This window comes from Canis lupus, chromosome 12 (genome assembly GCF_048164855.1).
Source record: "Canis lupus baileyi chromosome 12, mCanLup2.hap1, whole genome shotgun sequence".
NCBI classification, from domain to species: domain Eukaryota; kingdom Metazoa; phylum Chordata; class Mammalia; order Carnivora; family Canidae; genus Canis; species Canis lupus.
Window position 1 is genome coordinate 4,943,033 of NC_132849.1, and position 23,749 is coordinate 4,966,781.

Sequence of the window (23,749 nt, forward strand, 5' to 3'; positions counted from 1 at the left end):
GAGGTAGGCTGGCAAATACTGGGCAAACTGGATGCAGAAACTGAAGAATATCAGTGTGATTAGAACAGCTTTGGAGGGAGAGAGATAGGAAGGGGCCAGACAGTACAGTGTCTTGTGACCCAAGATTAAGAGTCAGAATGAAATCCAAAATGCAGTGGGAAGCTATTAGAGTTTTAGGCAAGGAAATGACATCATTTGTGGTTATTTGAAAATATTATAATGAAATATTCCAAACATAAAAAAAGATATAGCATTAGCAAAAATTTTTTAAAGATTTTATTTATATATTCATGGGGGGCACAGAGAGAGAGAGAGGCAGAGACACAGGTAGAGGGAGAAGCGGGTTCCCTGCAAGGAGCATGATGTGGGACTCCATCCCAGATCCCAGAATCACACCCTGAGCCTAAGGCAGATGCTCAACCGGTCAGCCTCTGAGCCACCGAGGCATCCCCGAGCATTAGCAAATCTAAATATTGTTATGAGACTCAAGTTTTTTTTTTTTTAAGAATTAAAACATAAATGATACAGTGATGCAATTAAACCTAGTAATGGTCTTTTCCTTTGCTTAGTTTTCAATTTGCATTCAGCACAAATTCATCTCCTGATTTCTCTGGTGGCCTGGATCGCCTGTGAAGATCCTCAGACACATCAGGTTTTCTACTAAACCCATTCTCCCAGAGCTTCTCTTGCAGCCAGATTTGCCCTGCTCTCACACTGGCTGTTCTGTCTGGTGCATAGCTGTTAGCCTAGAAGCCCCCTTCACCCCACCATCTGTGGGGTTCCCCCTCAATCGTTTTTTGAGTTGGAGCCGCTATTTCCTGGATTCGTATGCCTTCCCCGCTCTTGACTTTTCCCCTCATTCTGGCAAACAATTCCAGTTAACTTTCTGAGAAGGGGACTAATGGGACAATTTTGAGGTATTTCATGTCTAAAAAATGTCTTTAGTTTATTTTAACACTTAAAATTCATAGTCTGGGGTTTAGAATGCCAAGTTAGAAATAATTTCCCTTAGAATTCTGAACTGAGTCTTTAATTTCCATCTAGCTTCCAAAGTCATTTTGCAAAGGCAGAAGGTATCTGAGTATTTTTGTGGTCTATTTCTCTTCTTTAGAAGCTTTTAGGGTTTTTAATTTTGTGTCTTCAGTGTTCTGTGGACATGATTACATTTTATTTTTTAATATTTTAGTGGGGATAATATATTTTCACCCATTATGCAGGACATGACTATCATTTTCTATTTGAAAACAGACTCTTCAGGCACGCCTCGGTGGCTCAGCAGTTGGGCGTTTGCCTTTGGTCTAGGTCATGATCCTGGAGACCCAGGATCAAATCCCACATGGGGCACCCTGCATGGAGCCTGCTTCTCCCTCTGCCTGTGTCTCTGCCTCTCTCTCTCTCTCTCTCTCTCTGTGTTTCTCAGGAGTAAATAAATAAAATCTCTAAAAAAAGAAAAAAAGGCAAACAGACTCTTCGATTATGGGAAAATTTCTGAAGTATTCATTCATGTTTTTCTCCTCTCTTCTAATTATGTATCTTGAGCACCAGGTTTGTTAGTTACTATGTTCATATATAACCATTTTACCAAGTTTTATATCCAACTCTTGCATTGTCTTCCTCTTTTCCTGACCTGCCTTTCTCAAATTTATATGCTGGCTTCACCTCTGTTCAGTCTCTAGTTGGAGAGCCCAGTACTTACTCCTGTGCCCCCTTAATTTTTTCTATTATCAATATTCTCTCTAGGTGAACTCATCCAGGCTTTAAATACCACTTCTGTGTTCAGAATTCCTAATTTCTTATGTCCAGCTCTTATACTTCTCTCCAGAAATCTCATTGCCTTCTTGACATTTCTCCTTGGAGTGCCTAGGAGGCACCTCAAACGTAAGTAACATGGCCCGAACAGAAGCTGAATTCCACCCAGACCTGCTTCTCCTCTAGTCTTCCATCTCAGTAAAATGTACCAATGCCCACTTTGTTGCTGAAGTATAAAGTTTAGAGAACTTGAACTTGATTCCGCTGCTTCTCTCCCATGCCAGTCCATCTATCAAGTTCTGTAGCTCTACCGCCAAACAAATCCCAACTCTACCCTCTTTCAGCTCCACTCTCCGTGAGCATTCTAGTATAAGCCCCAGCAAGCACAACCTCTCGCCTATATTCCCATAATTATTCTAAGTGGACCTCTCAGTTTTACCTTTGCTGCTCTAAGACCCAGTCTCCACCAAGAAGCCATGGTAACCTTCAAAAGGCAGCTGGCATAATTTGCCTGCTTAAAATTCTCTAACAGCTTTCTATCATACCACAATTTGGTTCTAATTTTTTTTTTTTTTGGTTCTAATTTTTATTATCATTTACAAAGTCCTATATAACCAAGTCCCTGCATACTTTTCTATGAACACGTCTCCCTTGCCAGCATAACCACAGTCTGTTAGAATATACATATAACTATGACACAATTGCAATTGCTAGGTCCTATTCAATCATTAGAAGTCTTCATTTAAAGGAAAGCCCAAGGAAGAAACATGTACTAGAAATTCAGTATGTCGGGATCCCTGGGTGGCGCAGCGGTTTGGCGCCTGCCTTTGGCCCAGGGCGCGATCCTGGAGACCCGGGATCAAATCCCACGTCGGGCTCCCGGTGCATGGAGCCTGCTTCTCCCTCTGCCTGTGTCTCTGCCTCTCTGCCTCTCTCTCTATCATAAATAAATTAAAAAAAAAAAAAAAAAAAAGAAATTCAGTATGTCTCTCTGCCTGTGTCTCTGCCTCTATCATGAATAAATAAATATTAAAAAAAAGGGGGGGGTGATCCCTGGGTGGCTCAGCGGTTTAGCGCCTGCCTTTGGCCCAGGGCGCAATCCTGGAGCCCCGGGATCGAGTCCCACGTCAGGCTCCCAGCATGGAACCTGCTCCTCCCTCTGCCTGTGTCTCTGCCTCTCTCTCTCTCTCTCTCATGAATAAATGAATATTTAAAAAAAAAAAAAATTCAGTATGTAAGATTTAATTGATAAAATACCTGGTTTACCTGGTTTCAGTTACTCTATTTTTGGTTCCAATTTTTAGAACTCCATCTCTGAGGTGCTTTGCCTTCCCCTACTTACCCTGTGGGTAGACACTCTTCTAGTCTCTTGTACTGGTATCCAGAGTTAGGGTTGATCTGGCCACCTGGGGTGCAGGCTGTGGCCTGGATAGTTAGCTGATGACAGGCACATTTGGACCTGAATAAAAAAAAAGAGGATATGATGGCTAGAGCTGTGAGACATTTAGAGGCAAGAAGTACTACAGAAGGATAAGGGAGAAGACAGTGAAATTTCTCTTCTGTCATACATGTAAACGAGAAAGGAAAAGACGGTAAGAACGTGACAGAGTGACAGAATGAAATGAAGTGGCAACTATAAGCATGATGGAGGGACACAAAGGAAAAGGAGAATCCGAGAAACAAACACAGGGCACAAGTCCCCAGAGTCATGCAGTGGGGGCCACATCAGACCCAAGCCTCGCTCATAGCTTTCATGGAGGTCTTCTGGCAGGAGCTCCAGCTGAGGAATGATGTAAATAGGAAATTAATGGAGATCTAAGGCAAAAGAAGTGGTAGAAAGTAAAGGCAAGGATAACAAAGTTGGAGGCAGGGCCAGCAACTACCCTACCAACTCACTTGTCTCGGCACCCATCCTTGCAGTCACAACCAACCAGAAATTCTGGGCCTGTGTTAATGAAAACACCCTTGCCAGGGATTCGTTCCTTACTGTAGGCCACCTGGGGTGGGGGGGTTGTGTCAATTTCATTAACACAGGATAGGGGAACATCTTCCTTCCCATAGGTGATGTCCAAAATATAGTAAAATGGTTTATAGGGTTGAAACTTTCGGTCCACTAGAACATATGGATCCAAACAGAACATCTCCAGGAAGAGGAAGTCACAGCCAGTCTCAAAAAGATAGCGTTCGATCTCCTGCATTGTCCGAAGGCAGAGGCCACAGGGTGTCTTATAGATAACATGAAAGCCCATCTTGCGGTTAACTCGGCGGCGGGCCGTCATTCGCCGGAAGTCATAGAGTAGTGGGACCAACAGAGGATTCTTGCCCCGGTACTGTGCACTTCTCATAGGCCTGACTCGAGACAGACATGTGTAGCTGCACACATGAGGTAAGTAGAAGAGCTTCTCCATGGGGGCACGGTAGGAGGGCTCTGCTGGGGCCCGCTCCAGCATGCCATGGAAAGCTGGGGGTGCTGGAGGTGCTGGCGGCGCTGCTGAAGCAGAGGCTGTTGAGCCTAAAGGTGATCTGCAAAGGACATGCAGGAAATCAGGTAAGAGGAAATAGGCCCTCTGTGCCATGTAAGGATCCTTGCAGCTGGCTAACCCACTTTTTCTTTCGTTCTTTCTAAAAAAATATTTCATTTATTTATTTATTTTTTATTTAAGTTTTTTTTAAAGATTTATTTTTATTTATTTATTTATGATAGACATAGAGAGAGAGATTGGCAGAGACACAGGCAGAGGGAGAAGCAGGCTCCATGCCGGGAGCCCGATGCGGGACTCGATCCCGGGACTCCAGGATCGCGCCCTGGGCCAAAGGCAGGCGCGAAACCACTGAGCTACCCAGGGATCCCCTATTTATTTATTTATGAGAGAGAGAGAGAGAGAGAGAGAGAGAGAGATAGGCAGAGACACAGGCAAAGGGAGAAGCAGGATCCATGCAGGGAGCCTGACGCAGGACTCAATCTCAGGTCTCCAGGATCAGGCCCTGGGCCGAAGGCGGCACTAAACCGCTGAGCCACCTGGGCTGCCCAATCCACTTATCTTTCAAACAGCTGTGTTCGGGAAGCTACAGATGACAGAAAGAAGTCATGTTTTCCCTTGCTTTACCAAACCTGGACAATGAAAGGCCCTGGTTACTCTTCAAAGACTGAAAATATCTCCACAGCAACAGTAAACTTTTTCCTGACATTTTTTTGGCCTGTGAATTATGGAAGTGGAGTCCAGTTTTCTACTGATGCTTTTTCCCCTTTTAGGTGTCCTACAGATGTCTTCACTAACTCCTGTGATTCAAGGAAAAAGAGGCAGTAGTGATCTCTTTCCATTGTACCAATGATGGATACCATATTCAGTGACAAGTTTTAAAGATTTTATTTATCTATTAATGAGAGACACAGAGAGAGAGAGGCAGAGACATAGGCAGAGGGAGGAGAAGGAGGCTCCATGAAGAGAGCCTGACGCAGGACTCAATCCCGGGACTCCAGGATCACGCCCTGAGCCAAAGGCAGATGCTCAACTGCTGAGCCACCCAGGCATCACAGTGACAAGTTTTAATAAATGACTTTCTAGTGATTCCATATTTCTAAGGCACCGAGTTTCTAATTCAATTATTTTTATGCTGTTTCTTGGAAAATTCCCAGGTTAAAGCTTTCCTTTTGGGTCGCCTGGGTGGCTCGGTCAGCTAGAGTCTGACTCTTGATTTTAGCTTAGGTCACAAGATCTGGGTCATGAGATCGAGTTCCATGTCCAGTTCTGCATTCAGAAGAGTCTGCTTGAGATCTCTCTGCCCCTCCCCACATTTGGACGTGCACATGCTCTCTCAAATAAATAAATAAATAAATAAATCTTAAAAAAGAAGAAAAAAAGCTTTCAAGCCCAACATCCTCATCATCATAACCTTAACTACTAAGCCCGTTGGAACCAAGGAATGTCCCCATACAGTGATCAGTTAGTCCATGTTGCCACCTCCCCACAGAGAGCCTGAGAGTTTCTTACCTGTATGTCTGGTTGCTCCCAGGTTTCCCAGCAGGGACATTTTCACTGAGTGCAGGAGAGGTAGGGGAGGAATGACCAGAGCCCACAGATCCTGGTCGGAAGGATGTGCTCTTTTTGGCTACCTGCTTCCGAGATTGGGCAAGCTGACTTTCCAAGCTGCTAAGAGATTAGACATTCATACAGTAAAAGATACAGAAAATGTAGTATGAAAGAAACTAGCAAATAAGAAAGAATATCACTCACTCATTGTCACCTGCCTGTGGGGACAGAGGGGGTACAGGTGGGGCAGGTGGGATGGGGGGGGCAGGAGGAGCTGTAGGCTGTGGGGGCTCCACTGGCTTGAACTGGGTCCCAGTACTGGCCAGATCTTGGGTGTATTGGACCACAGGACCTTTGCTCCTGACAGCACCTATAGTTAAAAGGAAATTGACCACTGAAGATGATGAGCTGTGCCACGTATATTCAGGCACATTTGATCCTCAATTTACACAATGTAAAAAAGCAGCAATGGAAACATTCTGAGTAAGTGTTAAGACTGTCAGTTCTCATTATTTACACCAATGAGTGAAAATACTGGCATAGACTGGCTTTGACTCAGTAAGACTTTATTTTCCTGCCTCAAGCACAGCTTATATGAGTAATTATGTTATACTTTGGTGAAATATTTTATTTATTTTTTGGTGAAAAATTTAAAAAATGCATTCTTTGATCAACTAATGTTATCAGGAAAAATCAACCAGAAAGTATGCCAGGGACATATGAAAACAAAAGCAGTTTGGGTCTTAAAATAATTGACCATGAATAACATAGAAAGCAGATAATCCTCATGTGGATAACAGAGGTAACTACTACATCTGTCCCCCTAACCTAAGCTAGTGGTTTCAGATTTGTATGGAATCATTTAGAGTGAATCAGAGCCACGCATGTGAAGGTAGCACCACAAATCATCACCACTACTGAAAACAACTCAGTGCACACGTCCTATTTCTAATGAGTCACTAGTATCATCCTGGTAAACAAAGGATAGCTATTACATATACATACTGTACATTGTATATACTCTCCTTTGCTATTCATTTCTTTCCTTCCCTTTGGTGTCCTTTAGGACATACCCATATTTGGACGTGTCCTGAGCTGTCCCCCATGCTTCTTCTCCAATGCAGAGGCTGAGGATGTCTTCATGCTGAACATGGGCTCCAGCCGTGTAGAGCCTCGATAGATCCATTCACATCTTTTGTCATCCTAGGGGATTGGGAGGGAGGAAGGATGGAGGTAAATGAATTAAAGGCTAGAATCTATCCTGCCATCTGTGGAGAACATGCTTCCATATGTCTCCTTGAATGAAATCTCCCTGAATCCCAAATTCCCTAGCTATTCAATAAATTTATTAGGCTTCATGACAGCCATCAGGAATATGAAAAAGAAAAACAGGGTTGCCTGGGTGGCTCAGCGGTTGTGCATCTGCCTTCAGCTCGGGATGTGATCTCGGGGTCCAGGATCAAGTCCCTCATTGGGCTCCTTGTGGGTAGCCTGCTTCTCCCTCTGCCTGTGTCTCTGCTTCTCTCTCTCTGTCTCTCATGAATGAATAAAATCTTTAGGGATCCCTGGGTGGCGCAGCGGTTTGGCGCCTGCCTTTGGCCCAGGGCGCGATCCTGGCGACCCGGGATCGAATCCCACATCTGGCTCCCGGTGCATGGAGCCTGCTTCTCCCTCTGCCTGTGTCTCTGCCTCTCTCTCTCTCTCTCTGTCTCTCTGTGACTATCATAAATTAAAAAAAAAAAAAAAAAAAAAAAAAAATCTTAAAAAAAAAAGAAAAGAAAAAGAAAAAAAAAAAGAAAAAAGAATACTCTAATTCTCTGATGCCTCCTTTCTGTCTCACTATGCTACCAAAACCCTGACCCTGGACAAATGGAACTGCCTTCTCTGTGCCTACGCAACGTAGATATTCTTAGAGAAAAACAAACCAACATGCAAATTAGCATCATAATTAAATTCAGGGACTTTCTTTCCTTTTTCAATAAAGATTTTATTTATTTGAGAGAGAGAGAGTGTGAGCACGCATGAGCACAAAGTTTGGGCATGGGGGAGAGGGGTTGGGGCAGAGGGAGAAGCAGCAGCTGAGCAGGGAGCCAGGTATGGGGCTCCATCCTGGGATTTTGAGATCATGACCTGAGCTGAAGGCAGATGCTTAACTGACTGAGCCACCCAGGCGCTCCAGGGAATTAATTTTCTTTCTTTCTTTTTTTTTTTTTTTAAGATTATTTATTTATTCATGAGACAGAGAGAGAGAGAGAGAGAGAGAGTGTGTGTGTGTGTGTGTGTGTGTGTGTGTCAGAAACACAGGCAGAAGGAGAAGCAGGCTCCATGCAGAAAGCCCAATGTGGGACTCAATCCCAGGTTTCCAGGATCAGGCCCTGGACTGAAGGCAGCATTAAACCACTGAGCCACCCAGGCTGCCCAGGGAATTAATTTTCAATAACTATCACAGAGAAATAAAAGGACAAAGTAAAATCTGACCCAGAACAGTCAAAATATATAGGATAAGAATGAGGAAAATTATGGAAGACTACAAAATCATCCTCATTACTGCCTCTTACATTCCCCTATCCCACCCTGACCCTTGCCTCTAAAACTCTGGGGAAGAAGAGTACCAGGAAGAGGATCCTGACTAGGCTGCCGTCCACCTCCTCGACCCGGGACTTCCACCATGTGCCTTCCCACTCAGTCTTGATAAGCTGGCCACTCTTTAGCAGTACCATGGGGCGGTTGGGGTAAGCTGTGATATACTCCTCTATGAAGTCCCGGCAGGAGATGTCTTCTATGTCCTCCCAAGTCTTTTTCACTGTCGGAAGGAAGGAAGGAAGGCTGAGAGAGGGCAAGTAGAGCAGGTCTTTTTTTTTTTTTTTTTAAGATTTTATTTATTTATTCATGAGAATACACAGAGAGGAGAGAGAGAAGCAGGCTCCCTGCAGGGAGCCTGATGTGGGACTCGATTCTGGGTCTCCAGGATCACACCCTGAGCTGCAGGCAGCACTAAACCGCTGAGCCACCGGGGCTGCCTAGTAGAGCAGGTCTTTGTCTTTTTTTTTCTTTTTCTCTTTCCTTTCTTTTCTTTTCCTTTTTTTAAAAGATTTTATTTATTTATTCATTAGAGAGAGAGAGGCAGAGAGAGAAGCAGGCTCCATGCAGGGAGCCTGACATGGGACTCAATCCCGGGTCTCCAGGATCATTCCCTGGGCTGAAGGCGGCGCTAAACTGTTGAGCCACCTGGGCTGCCCTCCTTCTTTTCTTTCTTTTTTCTTTTCTTTTCTTTCTTCTCTTCTCTTTTCATTTCTTTCTTTCTTTTCTTTTCTTTTCTTTTTTCTTTTTTTCTTCTCTCTCTCTCTCTCTTTCCTTAAGTAATCTCTATGCCCAATGTGAGGCCTGAACTCACGACCCCTGGGATCCCTGGGTGGCTCAGCGGTTTGGCGCCTGCCTTTGGCCCGGGGCGCGATCCTGGAGTCCCGGGTTCGAGTCCCACGTCGGGCTCCCGGCATGGAGCCTGCTTCTCCCTCCTCCTGTGTCTCTGCCTCTTTCTCTCTCTCTCAGTGTCTATCATAAATAAAAATAAATAAATAAATCTTAAAAAAAAAAAAAAATGAACTCACGACCCTGAGATCAAGAGTTACATGCTAAAAAAAAAAAAAAGAAAAGAAAAGAAAAGAAAAGAAAAGAAAAGAAAAGAAAAGAAAAGAAAAGAAAAAAAAGAGTTGCATGCTCTATCAACTTTGCCAGCCAGTCACCGCTGGGCATGTCTTAATAGGAAAAAATAAATGGTTGGAAGGAGACATTGGGCATTTTTTAAGTTGGGAGGGAGAGAAAAAATAAATGAAGAAAACATAACCTCAAGGGAAGCAAAACCAAGACTTCCTAAAAGTACTGAACCTATTGTGTAAATGCACACATGGATCAAGTAAGTACTAACTAAGCAATAAGCAAATATAAGTGAGTCACTAATTTCATTAAAATGCATATTTTGTTTAGGAATATTCAAGTGGAAATTCTTGCTAACTTGATAGAAGTCTAGAGATAAATAAAAAGATAAAAAAAAAAAGAGATCAAGTGGTATCATGAAGTTGATAAAAAAAAAAAATTGTCCTTTCTCATTCTCTATCAGGCTACTTCTAAGGGACCCTGAACACATTTACTGCCATGTTATATGGAAAGGGAGCAGTGTTAGTCAACTCTTTCATAATTAAAAACAACTGTTTTGGGGATCCCTGGGTGGTGCAGCGGATTAGCGCCTGCCTTTGGCCCAGGGCGCGATCCTGGAGACCCGAGATCGAATCCCACATTGGGCTCCCGGTGCATGGAGCCTGCTTCTCCCTCTGCCTGTGTCTCTGCCTCTCTCTCTCTCTCTCTCTCTCTGACTATAATAAATAAATAAATTAAAAAACAAACAAACAAACAAACCCTGTTTTGTAGGAGTAAGCCAGAGACAGAAGTATAGAAGACACTATGAAACTTCCATCTAACTCAGCTTCTGCAGAAAGCACTATGTAGACTACAGATTTATACAAATGTTAGATGAAGGATAAAACTAGGAAAAAAGTAACATCTTCTGAAGCCTAAATCACTCAATAATGAAATCAAAACACAGCTGTAATATGAGATTCCACCCAGGGTCAGTCATGATCTCCTCGTGTTCTACTCTCACTAGAAAGACCCAGAACTAGAGAAAAGCAAGTAGACCTGTATCTCCCAAAGAACACTAATCAAACTTATGCTCCTTGAGATGGAAGCACCAGGGCTTTCCAATTGATTATCTTAAGAAAAAATACAAGATAGACGAGAAAATGGATAAAACTCAGAAAGGAAGGACACTCACATGGCCGGCAAATGGGATATAGCTCAGACTGTGTGACATAGGAAGCATAGCCATCATCAAAGAAAATGAGAAACCTGTAAGTAAAGAGTAATGAAAGAAAGATCGGGGTTATGATATTTAACATGACCTACAGAAATTATCATAGCTTCCAATCTTGATCACAAATAGGACACACTCCTAGGAAAATGTTCTAGTCTACTACTTCCTTCCCATTATTATTCCTTCTAAGAGTTAGGAATTCTCTCTCAATCTAACCAATTTACTTCCACTTTTCCAAAGCTATTTAATCTTGTTCATCTATCAGACTATTTTGCTAGAAACATTTAGTCTCTTTCTTTCTATTCCCCTAACCATTAAACAATCTTGAGGACTCTCCTTAGTTTCCTCCAAGTTTCTTCTTGAGGAAAAAAAAGAGAAAAAGGAGGAAGAATCACCCATCCAACTCCTTTCATAAAGAACGAGCAAGTGTTTCTAGTCACTGGGGACTAAACACAAAGGCTATTTGTGAGATCTATTTGAATACAGCAGATGATTTGCTGCTGGCCTTCACTCTTTTTACAATCCTCTGTCCAGGTACCTGAGCTTGTTTTTGACGTTTGGTGTCTCAGCTACAATGCCAGCATAGAGCCAGACCTGATTCCCATCCTTGTATTTGGCCACCACTCGACTGCCCACAAACAGCTTGTCAGCAGGAGGGTGGTAATCATAGGCAATATGGTTCCCCGACAGTAGACTCTTTCCTTTATTGTCGAATTTCACCTTGTACTTCTTTCCTGGTCCTGAGTAAAAGGAAAAGATACACAAAAAATTTTAAAACCATCAGCTTCTGTGTAAATCCTGACTGCTACATGAGAGATAAAAGGCAAAGCTATGGGAAAAAGAAATGATCGATCAGCAATGGAGACCTGTAGGTTGCCTTTCATTAGCTCTTCTAGCCTGAACATACCAACCGTCTGGATGGCAATAAGAGTGCCTTTGTGCCATGTCTTTGTTCTCTTCTTGCCCAGGATGCGCATGCTGACTATCAGGTCACCATCTTTGCTCAGTTCTCCAGACATCTGACTCAAGGTTCCTACAGAAGAAAGGAAAAAAATTCTAAAAAGATATGGCATAGATTGGGGATAGTAAATAGAAACGTAAAGAAGGTACAATATGGTAACTGGGGAAAGGGGATATTCATTGATTCTTAGTCACTTTCGCTGCTCTCCTGGGCAGAAACAAAAAAACAGAGCTGACTTAGCTATTTATGCTAACAGGAAAAACCTGCATAATTGAAATTCACATGTAATTTAAGAACACTCACTTTAACCAAGTGTTCTCAACTCCTTATTAACAATATTAATTATACTCATTAAATGCTAAGTAGCACTTATAAAACATTTTCCAGTAGAGGATTTATTAACAGCTTGATTTGACAAAGCTTCCCTCAGACCTCTGTGTAAGAGTTTGAGTTGCTCTCTTCTAATCTCCATCTATTATTTTTTTTTTAATTTTTTATTTATTTATGATAGGCACACAGTGAGAGAGAGAGAGAGAGGCAGAGACACAGGCAGAGGGAGAAGCAGGCTCCATGCACCGGGAGCCCGACGTGGGATTCGATCCCGGGTCTCCAGGATCGCGCCCTGGGCCAAAGGCAGGCACTAAACCGCTGTGCCACCCAGGGATCCCCCTAATCTCCATCTAGAAGTAATCATGAGCACAAAGCTAAAAATGTATTTTATTTATTTAAGATTTTATTTATTTATTTATTCATGAGAGACACACACAGAGAGAGGCAGAGACATAGGCAGAGGGAGAAGCAGGCTCCATGCAGGAAGCCTGACGGGGACTTGATCCCGGGACTCCTGGATCATGCCCTGAACCGAAGGCAGACGCTTAACCGCTGAGCCACCCTCGCGTCCCTAAAAATGTATGTATGTATGTATGTATCTATCTATCTATTTTTTTTTAAAGATTTATTTATTCATTCAGAGAGCGAAGAGAGAGGCAGAGACACAGGCAGAGGGAGAAGCAGGCTCCATGCAGGAAGCCTGACGTGGGACTCAATCCTGGGTCACCAGGATCACACCCGGGGCTGCAGGCAGTGCTAAACCGCTGCGCCACCAGGGCTGCCCCCTAAAAATGTATTTAAAGCCACTACAGGGATCCCTGGGTGGCGCAGCGGTTTGGCGCCTGCCTTTGGCCCAGGGCGTGATCCTGGAGACCCGGGATCGAATCCCATGTCGGGCTCCCGGTGCATGGAGCCTGCTTCTCCCTCTGCCTATGTCTCTGCCTCTCTCTCTCTTTGTATGACTATCATAAATAAATAAAAATTAAAAAAAAAATAATAAAGCCACTACACATTTGAAAATCAGCAGACAAAAGACGTAAGCAGACAAGGAAAACCTGTATTTAAAGGACCCAATGGAGGTGGATGAGGATTCTGAGACGCTAAAACAAAGCCAGTTACCCATGAAATCTCTGTAGGAATTCACTCCCCCATTCCCACCACCTATACCGAGCGAGGTACCTCCTGACCCTAACCTTTATGTAGATCCTGGGAACTGCTCTTCTTGTTGACAGCATCCATGAACTTCTGGACATCCTGAGCTGACTTTCTTAAGGCAGCCATAGCTTCACGGAGCTGTAAGGAAGGTGATGAGGGAAACAAGTTTTTAAATACCATGTTAGGGGATCACCTGGGTGGCTCAGCGGTTTGGTGCCTGTCTTCGGCCCAGGGCGTGATCCTGGAGTCCCAGGTTCGAGTCCCACATCGGGCTCCCTGCATGGAGCCTGCTTCTCCCTCTGCCTGTGTCTCTCTCTCTCTCTGTCTCTCATGAATGGATACATAAAATGTTAAAAAAATTTTTTTTTAATAAAATAAAATAGCACGTTAGACTTGAGAATAAGAACTTGTCTTTCAAAAAACAAAATAGAATGGGTTATGGTTGAGAAGTTATGGTTATTTTATCAGGCAAAACTGCCCTTCCTTATTTTTTTTAAGATTTTATTTATTCATTTATGAGAGACACAGAAAGGCAGAGGCAGAGGCAGAGGGAGAAGCAGGCTTCCTGTGGGGAGAGCCCGATGTGGTACTTGATCCTGGGACTCCAAGATCACGCCCCAAGCCCAAGGCAGATGCTCAACCACTGAGCCACTCAGGTGTCCCAGAAAACTGCCCTTCCTTAGAAATCTGGTTCAGAAATCAGCTTTAGGTAAATTCTCTTGATTAACCTCACCTAGCTGGTCACTGCCAAATTCTACATTCATACATCACTCAGGGCATGCATCTATGTAACCTCTGCTGCATCCTTAGAACAGCTGTAAGAGGACTAGAGCCCACAGGGCTGATTATAGAGTGCGTGATTATGTTGATGTCTGAACTGACAGAACGGTCAGGCCAGAAGTTTCTCCCATCTTCTTATTCTTACCTGTCATCTTTACCTTCCCCGTCCCAACTCACCTTCTGGTCTTTGGGAGTTCTGCTCCCAGCATCACCTATGGATGAGAAAAGCTCTAAATGAGTATAAGAAACTTACACGTAAGAATTTCCAAGAAATCAATAATTAAGCTACTTTTTTTTCATTAAGGCATTTTATTTGCATGTATTATAACTACATGCAAACGTTATAGCTACTGAAAACGTTATCACGGAACTATTACTAATTACAACTGAAAACCATATATAGCTATATATACAAAAGTACTAAATGGTCCAGAAAGACAGGTGACAACAAATAGGTGACAGTGCTTACCTGAGGATAAAGTACTGTGACAGGTGGTGGTCTACAGAATTTTTACACTTTTCTGAAGATTTTATTTATTTGACAGAGAGCACACACAAGCAGGGGGAGTGGGAGAGGGAGAATCAGGCTCCCCTCTGAGCAGGGTGCCTGATGCAGGACTCAATCCCAGGACTCTGGGATCATGACCTGAGCAAAAGGCAGACACTTCACTGACTGAGCCACCCAGGTGTACTGTATATTTACATTTTTAAAAATATATATTTGAGAGAGAGCGAGTAAGAGAGTGAGTGCACAGGTAAGGGGAGCAGCAGACTCCCAGCTGAGCAAGTAGCCAGATGTGGGGCTCGATCCTAGGACCCTGGGATCATAACTCAACTGGAATGTAGACACTTAACTGGCTGACCCACCCACCCACATGCTGCTTCAAATTTTTATAACAATTTGCTTATGAATTATTTGAATGATTATTTATTTACTTGAGAGACAGAAGCAGACTCCCCACTGAGGAGGGAGCCTGATGCAGGACTTGATCCTAGGATTCTGGGATCATGACTTAAGCCAAAGGCAGACACTCAACTGACTGTGAGCCACTCAGGTGCCCTATTAGAATGATTTGAAAAATCAGATGTAGTCAATGAATGAAGCAAAAATGTTTACTCTTGAGTAGTGCTGTCTAGTAGAACTTCCTGCTGTGACAGATTTGTTCTATATCTGCACTATTCAACCTGTTAATATCTGGCTACTAAGCACATGAAATGTGGCTAGTCCAACCAAGGAAATGAGTTTTAAATTTCATCTAAAATGCTTTTTAAAATTCAGGGGTGCCTGGGTGGCAGAGTTGGTTGGGTGTCCGACTCTTGGTTTTGGCTCATATCGTGATCTCAGGGTTGTGAGATCAAGCCTCATGTTGGGTTTTGCACTTAGCATGGAATATGCTTGGGATTCTCTCTCCCTCTGCCCCTCCTGCTTGCACTAATTCTCTAAAATAAATGGATACATCTTAAAAAATTTTTTTTCAATTCAGAAATAATTCACATAAAATTTATCCTTTTAGAAATGTTTAATTCAGTGGTTTGTAGTATATTAACAAAATTGTACAATTATTGCTAATACCCAATTCCAAAAAATTTACATGACCCCAAAAAGGACCCTCTTATATATTTTTTTATTTTGTTAAATTTTTATTTATTTATTTATTTATTTATTTATTTATTTTAAAGATTTTATTTATTTATTCATGATAGTCACAGAGAGAGAGAGAGAGAGAGAGAGAGAGGCAGAGACACAGGCAGAGGGAGAAGCAGGCTCCATGCACCGGGAGCCCGACGTGGGATCCGATCCCGGGTCTCCAGGATCGCGCCCTGGGCCAAAGGCAGGCACCAAACCGCTGCGCCACCCAGGGATCCCTAAATTTTTATTTATTTATGATAGTCACACAGAGAGACAGAGAGAGAGAGAGAGAGGCAGAGACACAGGCAGAGGGAGAAGCAGAAGAAGAAGCAGGCTCCATGCAGGGAGCCCAACACGGGACTCGATCCAGGACTCCAGGATCACGACCTGAGCTGAAGGCAGCGCTAAACTGCTGAGCCACCCAGGCTGCTCAGCAAGTCTGTTTTTATTACCAGGGTTTGTTCCCTGAGCATAGGTCTCACTTTTCCTGTTTCATCATTTTTTGTTGAAAGCTGGACATTTTAGGTAATACAGCAAGTCTGAATTTTAGAGTTGCTGTTTTCTTTTTCTTTTTTGATGGAGGACAGGCAGAGGGAGAGAGAATCTTAAGCTCCACTCCCAACATGGAGCCTGATGCAGGGCTCAAACAACCATGACCTGAACCAAACTCTAAACTTTATTTTTTTTATTTTTTATTTTTATTTATTTATGATAGTCACAGAGAGAGAGAGAGAGAGAGAGAGAGAGAGGCAGAGACATAGGCAGAGGGAGAAGCAGGCTCCATGCACCGGGAGCCTGACGTGGGATTCGATCTTGGGTCTCCAGGATCGCGCTCTGGGCCAAAGGCAGGCGCCAAACCGCTGCGCCACCCAGGGATCCCGAAATGAGTCCCTTCTTACTGATATATATGGTCTACTTGTCAAAGTATTTCCATATATTTGTGGGTTTATTTTGGGACTTTCTATTCTGTTTCATTGATCTGTCGTTTTTTCTTATGTCAATTCTATATTGTGTGTAACTGCGCTTTGTAAGTTTCCATATCTGTTAACTCTAGCATCTCACTTTATTTTTTTCTTTGTGGACATCCTGGTTCTTTTTACTTGTCATATTTACATATATATATATATGTATGTGTATATGTATATTTGAGAATCAACTTGTCATGTTCCCCTCTCCCGCCCCCCCCCCCCCCCAAAAAAAACTATTGACAATATTAAAAAAAGATCAATTTAGGGATAGCTATTTCATACTGTTAAATTCTTCTACACAAAAATAAAATTTCAGTACCTAACATTTTTCAGTAAAGTTGATGGTTGCACAATGTTATCAATGTACTTAATGCTTCTGAATTGTACACTTAATAATGGTTAAGGTGGTATATTTTGTGTTATGTGTGTTTTACCACAATAAAAAAAATTGGGGAAAAAATCAGATTTATAGCTGCTGAGAGGGAATACTTTTCCTAGATATTTGATAAAAAGCAACGTAAAACCACATGTTGATTATATGTAAAAGGATGGAGAAGGGAAAGAGTACATATGTACATTTACAAGGTATCCTTGGCTGCAAAAGAAATGGATAATACTGGTTTCTTCTGAGGAGAGTAACTAGAAGGAGTCTGAGGGAAATCTGTGTTTTACTATGTGTCCTTTTATAAGAGGGTCTTTGGGATCCCTGGGTGGCGCAGTGGTTTGGCGCCTGCCTTTGGCCCAAGGCACGATCCTGGAGACCCGGGATCGAATCCCACATCAGGCTCCTGGTGCATGGAGCCTGCTTCTCCCTCTGCCTGTGTCTCTGCCTCTCTCTCTCTCTCGAATACATAAATAAAATAAAATCTTTAAAAAAAAAAAAAGAAACAGACTTGCTGCATGGACTTAGGTTTCCAAGTATAAATATGCTCTAAGAGCTAAAATAAATTACGTTCAAATACTTAAAATGCTATATGCTAATATGCTAATACTCAGTAAACAAAAGAGTTGACGATAAAAAGAAGCAAATGGAAATTCCGGAATTCAAATTACAAAAACTAAAAAAGCAAGTTTAAAATAAGAGAGGAGAATAAGTAAACTAGAATGTAGATACTTGTACAGAGAAATTGTCCTGTCCAAAGCACAAAGAGAAGACTAAAGAAAAATGAACAGAGCTTCAAAGATTTATGGGACAATGTGAGGTGTTCTACCATATACGTAATGGGGATCTCAGAAGGCAAGGCGAAAAAGAAGGGGCCAGATAAAATATGAAGAAATAAGGACTAGGGCACCTGGATGGCTCAGTTGGTAGAACATGCAACTTGATCTTGGGGTCTTAAGTTTGACTTGATGTTGGGTGTAGGGATTACTTAAAATCTTAAAAAAAAATACATTGAAAAAATATAGTTTAAAAAATGAAATACTAAAAAAAATAAAAAATAAAAATAAAAAAATAAAAAATGAAATACTGAAACACTGAATGAAATACTGAAACACTTCTAAATTTGATGAAAAACTGGAATCTACAGGTCCAAATTCAATTAATTTCAACTAGGGAAATATAGAGAGAATTCAAGTCCCACGTCTGGCTTCCCGTATGGGGCCCGTTTCTCCCTCTGCCTTTGTCTCTGCCTCTCTCTGTGTGAGTGTCTCTATGAATAAATAAACAAAATCTTTAAAAAAAGGGAGGAGGGGGGGCAGCCTGGGTGGCTCAGCTGTTTAGCGCCACCTCCAGCCCAGGGCGTGATTCTGGAGACCGGGGATTGAGTCCAACATTGGGCTCCCTGCATGGAGCCTGCTTCTCCCTCTGCCTGTGCCTCTGCCTCTCTCTCTTTCTCTTAAAAAAAAAAAAAAAAAAGGGAGGGGGGACATATCAGATAAAGAAAAGTAATTAGTAATTAAAAACCTTCCCACAATAAATTCAGTGTGGCATCCTATATTGGAAAAAACCCAGAAATCAAAAGTCTAGAATTGAGGTAAAAATAACACACTCATGTTTGCTTATTATTATTATTTTTTTGTTTATTTTTTTTTAAAGATTTTATTTATTTATTCATGAGAGACCGAGAGAGAGAGCGAGAGAGAGAGAGAGAGAGAACCACACCCTGGGCCGAAGGCAGCACTAAACTGCTGAGCCACCAGGGCTGACCCATGTTTGCTTCTTAGTTTTGACCAATATACCATGGTAACATAAAATACTAACATTAGAAGAAACTAGCGAAAAGTATGCAAGAACTCTGTATTAACTTTGCAATTTATACAAAAATATAAAACTATTCCAAACTAAAAAGCTTATTAAAAAAAAATCCACAAAAAAAGTCCAAAAAAAAAAAAATGTCCAAATGAAGACTGTCTCACTGCTGAATTTATCAAACATTTAAGGAAGAAATAATACTATTTCAGCAGCACCTGGGTCAGCTGGTTATGTGTCTGCCTTCGGCTCAGGTCATGATTCTAGGCTTCTGGGATGGAGCCCCACATCCAGCTCCCTGCTCAGTAGGGAGTCTGCTTTCTCCCTCAGCTTATGCTCTGTCTCTTGCTTTCTCTCTCTCTCAAATAAATAAAGTCTTAAAACAAAAATATTTCATATGAACTCAGAGGAGGGAACATTTCCCAACTTATCTTTATAAGGCCCATTAATACCCTAATACTAAAGCCAAAAGGACATATCACAATAAAATGATAATCCAGCAGCCCTCATGAACATAGGTGCAACAATTCTTAACAAAATATTAATTGGGATGCCTGGGCGGCTCAGCGGTTGGGCACCTGCCTTTCCCTCAGGTCCTGATCCTGGGATTTGGGATCAAGCCTGTATCTGGTTCCCTGCAGGGAGCCTGCTTCCCCCTCTGCCTGTGTCTCTGCCTCTCTCTCTGTCTGTATCTCTCACGAATAAATAAATAAATCTTTAAAAATTTTTTTTTTAAATTAGCAAATCTAATACAGAAACATATAAAACGGATTATACACTAAGACAAAGTGGCAAGGGTGGGGTTGGGGGTTATTCTAGGAATGCAAAGCTGGTTTAGTATCTGAAAAATCATTATTGGAATACTCCTTATTAATAAGAAAAAGGACAAAACCTATATGATTATCTACAGATGATACAGAAAAAGTAACTGACAAAATCTAAAATCCAATCAAGCCATGATTGGCTCTCAGCAAACAAGGAGTAGAAGCAACTTCCTTCAACCCAACAAAGACTATCTACAAAAACCCTACAGCTCACATTACAATTAATGTTTAAAGCTCAGGAGCAAGGAAAAGATGTCTGGGGACACCTGGGTGGCTCAGTGGTAGAGCATATCTGCCTTTGGCTCAGGGTGTGATCCTGGGGTTCTAGGATCGAGTTCCGCATTGAGCTCCCTTTGAGGAGCCTTGCTTTTCTCCCTGTCTATGCCTCTTGCCTCTTTTTGTGTATCTCATGAAGAAAGAAACAAATCTTAAAAAAAGAAAAAGTATCTGCTCTCAAAACTTATTCAACATCGTATGAAGATTCTAGAGAACAATAAGGCAAGAAAAAGAAAGAAAAGACATCTAGATTAGAAAGGAAGAAGTAAAATTGATTTTATTTGGCATTAAGTAATATTAGAAAATCCCAAGGGATCCACAAAAAAAATTCTAGAATAAGTGAGCTTAATAAGGTCACAGGCTATAAGATTAATACACAAAAATCAACTAAATTTTCATATCCTAGCAAGAAACAATCCTAAAATGAAATTAAATAAATAATTTCATTCACATTAGCATTAAAAATAAAACACTTATGAGATGTACCATATTCATGCATTAGGAAACTGAGTGTTTGTTTAAAAGATAATGCTCCCTAAATTCACCTTTACAGTCAATATAGTTCCTATTAAAAATCCTAGCAGGTTTAAAAAAAAAATTTTTTTTTTTAAGATTTTATTTATCCATTCATGAGAGACACACACACAGAGAGAGAGAGAGAGAGACAGAGAGGCAGAAACACAGGTAGAGGGAGAAGCAGGCTCCATGCAGGGAGCCCGCCGTGGGACTCGATCCTGGGTCTCCAGGATCAGGCCCTGGGCTGAAGGCAGCACTAAACTGCTGAGCCACCCAGGCTGCCCCTAAAAAATGTTTTTGATAGAAACTGACAAGCTGGGATCTCTGGGTGGCGCAGCGGTTTGGCGCCTGCCTTTGGCCCAGGGCACGATCCTGGAGACCCGGGATCAAATCCCACATCGGGCTCCCGGTGCATGGAGCCTGCTTCTCCCTCTGCCTCTGTCTCTGCCTCTCTCTCTCTCTCTCTCTGTGACTATCATAAATAAATAAAAATTAAAAAAAAAAAAAAAAAAAAGAAACTGACAGGCTGATCCAAAAATTTATTTTTTTTTAATATTTTTTTTAAATTTGTATTTATTTATGATAGTCACAGAGAAAGAAAGAGAGGCAGAGACACAGGCAGAGAGAAGCAGGCTCCATGCACTGGGAGCCCGACGTGGGAATCGATCCTGGGTCTCCAGGATCGCGCCCTAGGCCAAAGGCAGGCGCCAAACCGCTGCGCCACCCAGGGATCCCCCAAAAATTTATTTTGAAGTTATATGAAATGCAAATAAATCTGGAGCACTTTCATGAAGTGATTTTTAAAACATACCAGAAGTTCACAGTAATAAAAGCAGTTTGGTGCTGGTATAAAGACAGATATTAAGATCAATGTGACAAAATAGCATCTGCAAATAAACCCTCATATACGTGGCCAGTTGATTTTTGACCAGGGTACTAAAGGGATAGTCTTCAACAAATGGTGGGAGAAAAACTGGATAGCTATCAGCAAAATAAACAAACCACCTTCAACCCTCACCTTGAGAAGTTTTACTCTTAAAAGACATTATTAGGAAAATTAAAAGACCACATCTGAGAAAAAGTGTATATAAAATATATCTGATATAGGATGCCTGGGTGGCTCAGCAACTGAGTGTCTGCTTTGGCTTGGGGTGTGATCCTGGATCTCCCTCTGCCTATGTCTCTGCTTCTCTCTCTCTCTCTCTCTCTCTCTCTCTCTCTCTCTATCTCTCACGCATAAATAAATTAAATCTTAAAATAAAATAAAACAAAATATATCTGATAAATGAATTATACCTAAAGCCTAAGTTCTCCAAATCAACAATAAAAAGACAACTCAATTTCAAAAAAAAAAAAAAAAGACTACAGATTTGAATGATGTTTCCCCAAAGAACATACATAAATGGCAGGTAAGTATGTGAAAAGGTGCTCAATTTCCTTAGGAAAATGCAAATTACAATTTGATAGCACCATATACACACTAGAATGGCTAAAAGTCTGACAATATTAAGCATTGTCAAAGGCGTAAAGAAACTGGAATCCCATACTTTGCTAGTGGGAATGTAAAATGATATAGCTAGCCCCCTTTGAAAACACTAAGGCAGTTTCCTAAAAATTCAAACATACATCTACCCTAAGACTTAGTAATTCTATTCCTAGGTGGAATACCCAGAGACATGAAACATAACGACTATATAAAGATTTATACATAAATATACATAGCAGCATTATTCCTAATAGCCTCCCTAACTGGAAACAACCAAAAATATTCATCAATTTTAAAATGGATAAAAACATGTGGTATATCTATAAAACTGAGTATTAATCAGCAAAAAAATGGGAGCAAATTATGAATACATGCAGTAACATAAATTAATCTCAAAAACATTATGCTAACCAACAGAAACCAGACACAAAGCCAACAAATTGTGATTCTACTTATATGAAATTTCTAAAAAAGGCAAAAAGGAAGCAAGCAGATCAGTGGTTACTTAGGGGTGAAAATAGAGAAGGTAGGCAAACAGGTATGAGGGTAATTCCAAGTATTCTAAAACCAGACTGTGAAGACTGCACCACTGTATTAATTTACTAAAACTCAAACTATACACTTAATGTGGGTGATTTTTATAGTATGTAAATTATACCTCAAAAATAGACAAAACTAAACAATCTACCATTTTGAAATCTATATATACATACGTGCTAATGCTCCCTACAAAGTAAAGGGAATTCAGAATTGGGAAAGGAAGGTCATGCAATCAGGAAGTAGCACACGGGGGACATCTATGAGACTAATAATGTTCTATTTCTTTTGGTAACAGACAGAACCGGGAAAGGAAGGTCATGCAATCAGGAAGTAGCACACAGGGGACATCTATGAGACTAATAATGTTCTATTTCTTTTGGTAACAGACAAGTCCAATGGTTTGGAATATGGAGTCAGTGACAATGGTCTCTCCTTTCTTTTATCTGCTTAACTTCCTGTGTTTAATTTTTTTTTTTTTTTTTTTTTTTTTTTACTTCCTGTGTTTAAATTTCAATCCTGAGACTTCCTACCTGGAGCCTTATCTCTTACCTGAATCAATACTGAGGACATCATCATCTTCATCAGGAATCTCTATTATTTCTGTAGGCCGGGAAGTTTCATCCTCAGAGCTACTGTCCCGGTATTGTAGTCCCAGTTTGGAGTAAAAGTCCTTCACCAGAGACTCACAGTTAGTCACCGCCCTAATATTGGAAAACATGTAGAAAAGGTCAAAGCCAGCAGAAATAGGTATAAAAGCCATCAGAATTTATATATATTTAAGTACAGTGACCTCAATTTAAACAGGCCATATTCCAAAGTGTCTCCATTTAGAATTCATTTTTATTTCTTTTTATTTTTTAAGTAGGCTCCCCAACCAATGCAGGGCTTGAACTCACCTCCTGAGATCCAGACCTGAGCAGAAGTCAAGAGTTGGATGCTTAAGCAACTGAGCTACCTGTCCATTAGAATTAAAAAAGCTTTACCCACAGAAAAACATTTAACTAGTGGTTTCCAGACTAGATTCTCAAAAATCCACAATAAGCTCTGAATACAGTCCTTTCAATCATCTTGTCATTTATCTTGTTATTTGAAAATGTGTTCTAATTCACAACTAAGTACCTGACACAAATCTTCTGGGGATTTAGGAGTAGATACAGGGCTCACGCACCAGTTACATAAGACAGCAAAGCTTTACAATCCTCACTCCCTAGAACATTCTACTAAGAAAACATCGCTTCTTGGCCTTTTGGCTAAGATCAAGTGTAGTATCTACTAAGAAAACAAAGTAATTGTTTGGAAGCAGAGCAGAGGAGAAAGAAGATGAAGGGACTCGAGACCCGTACTCCCCTACTGTTGACCATACATTAGCTTCTGATAGATGAATATTCTCTATGTGGGTGGTTGAGAGGTCAGATTTTGGCCCTAACCTATGAGGAAGAGGAGGG

The 23,749-nt window shown here is 41.4% G+C and overlaps 1 protein-coding gene and 1 pseudogene across 6 annotated transcripts in view; one reads left to right on the plus strand and one right to left on the minus strand.

The window, feature by feature from the left end:
• SETDB1 (SET domain bifurcated histone lysine methyltransferase 1) overlaps nt 1-23,749 on the minus strand; it is a 33,229-nt gene that overhangs the window by 7,508 nt on the left and 1,972 nt on the right. For 4 of the 6 annotated variants that reach the window (XM_072769260.1, XM_072769259.1, XM_072769262.1 and 1 more), the window contains exons 3-14: nt 22,854-23,005; nt 14,051-14,085; nt 13,132-13,231; nt 11,555-11,680; nt 11,186-11,387; nt 10,609-10,682; nt 8,393-8,583; nt 6,854-6,983; nt 5,985-6,150; nt 5,742-5,900; nt 3,646-4,272; nt 3,092-3,208 (exon numbers count right to left, since the gene is read on the minus strand). In XM_072769260.1, the coding sequence (XP_072625361.1) occupies nt 3,092-3,208; nt 3,646-4,272; nt 5,742-5,900; nt 5,985-6,150; nt 6,854-6,983; nt 8,393-8,583; nt 10,609-10,682; nt 11,186-11,387; nt 11,555-11,680; nt 13,132-13,231; nt 14,051-14,085; nt 22,854-23,005 (2,079 nt within the window). The remainder of the gene's footprint in view (nt 1-3,091; nt 3,209-3,645; nt 4,273-5,741; nt 5,901-5,984; nt 6,151-6,853; nt 6,984-8,392; nt 8,584-10,608; nt 10,683-11,185; nt 11,388-11,554; nt 11,681-13,131; nt 13,232-14,050; nt 14,086-22,853; nt 23,006-23,749) is intronic. The other 2 variants (XM_072769261.1, XM_072769257.1) reach the window with 1 other exon arrangement.
• Nucleotides 23,535-23,692, plus strand: LOC140602033 (U2 spliceosomal RNA; annotated as a pseudogene).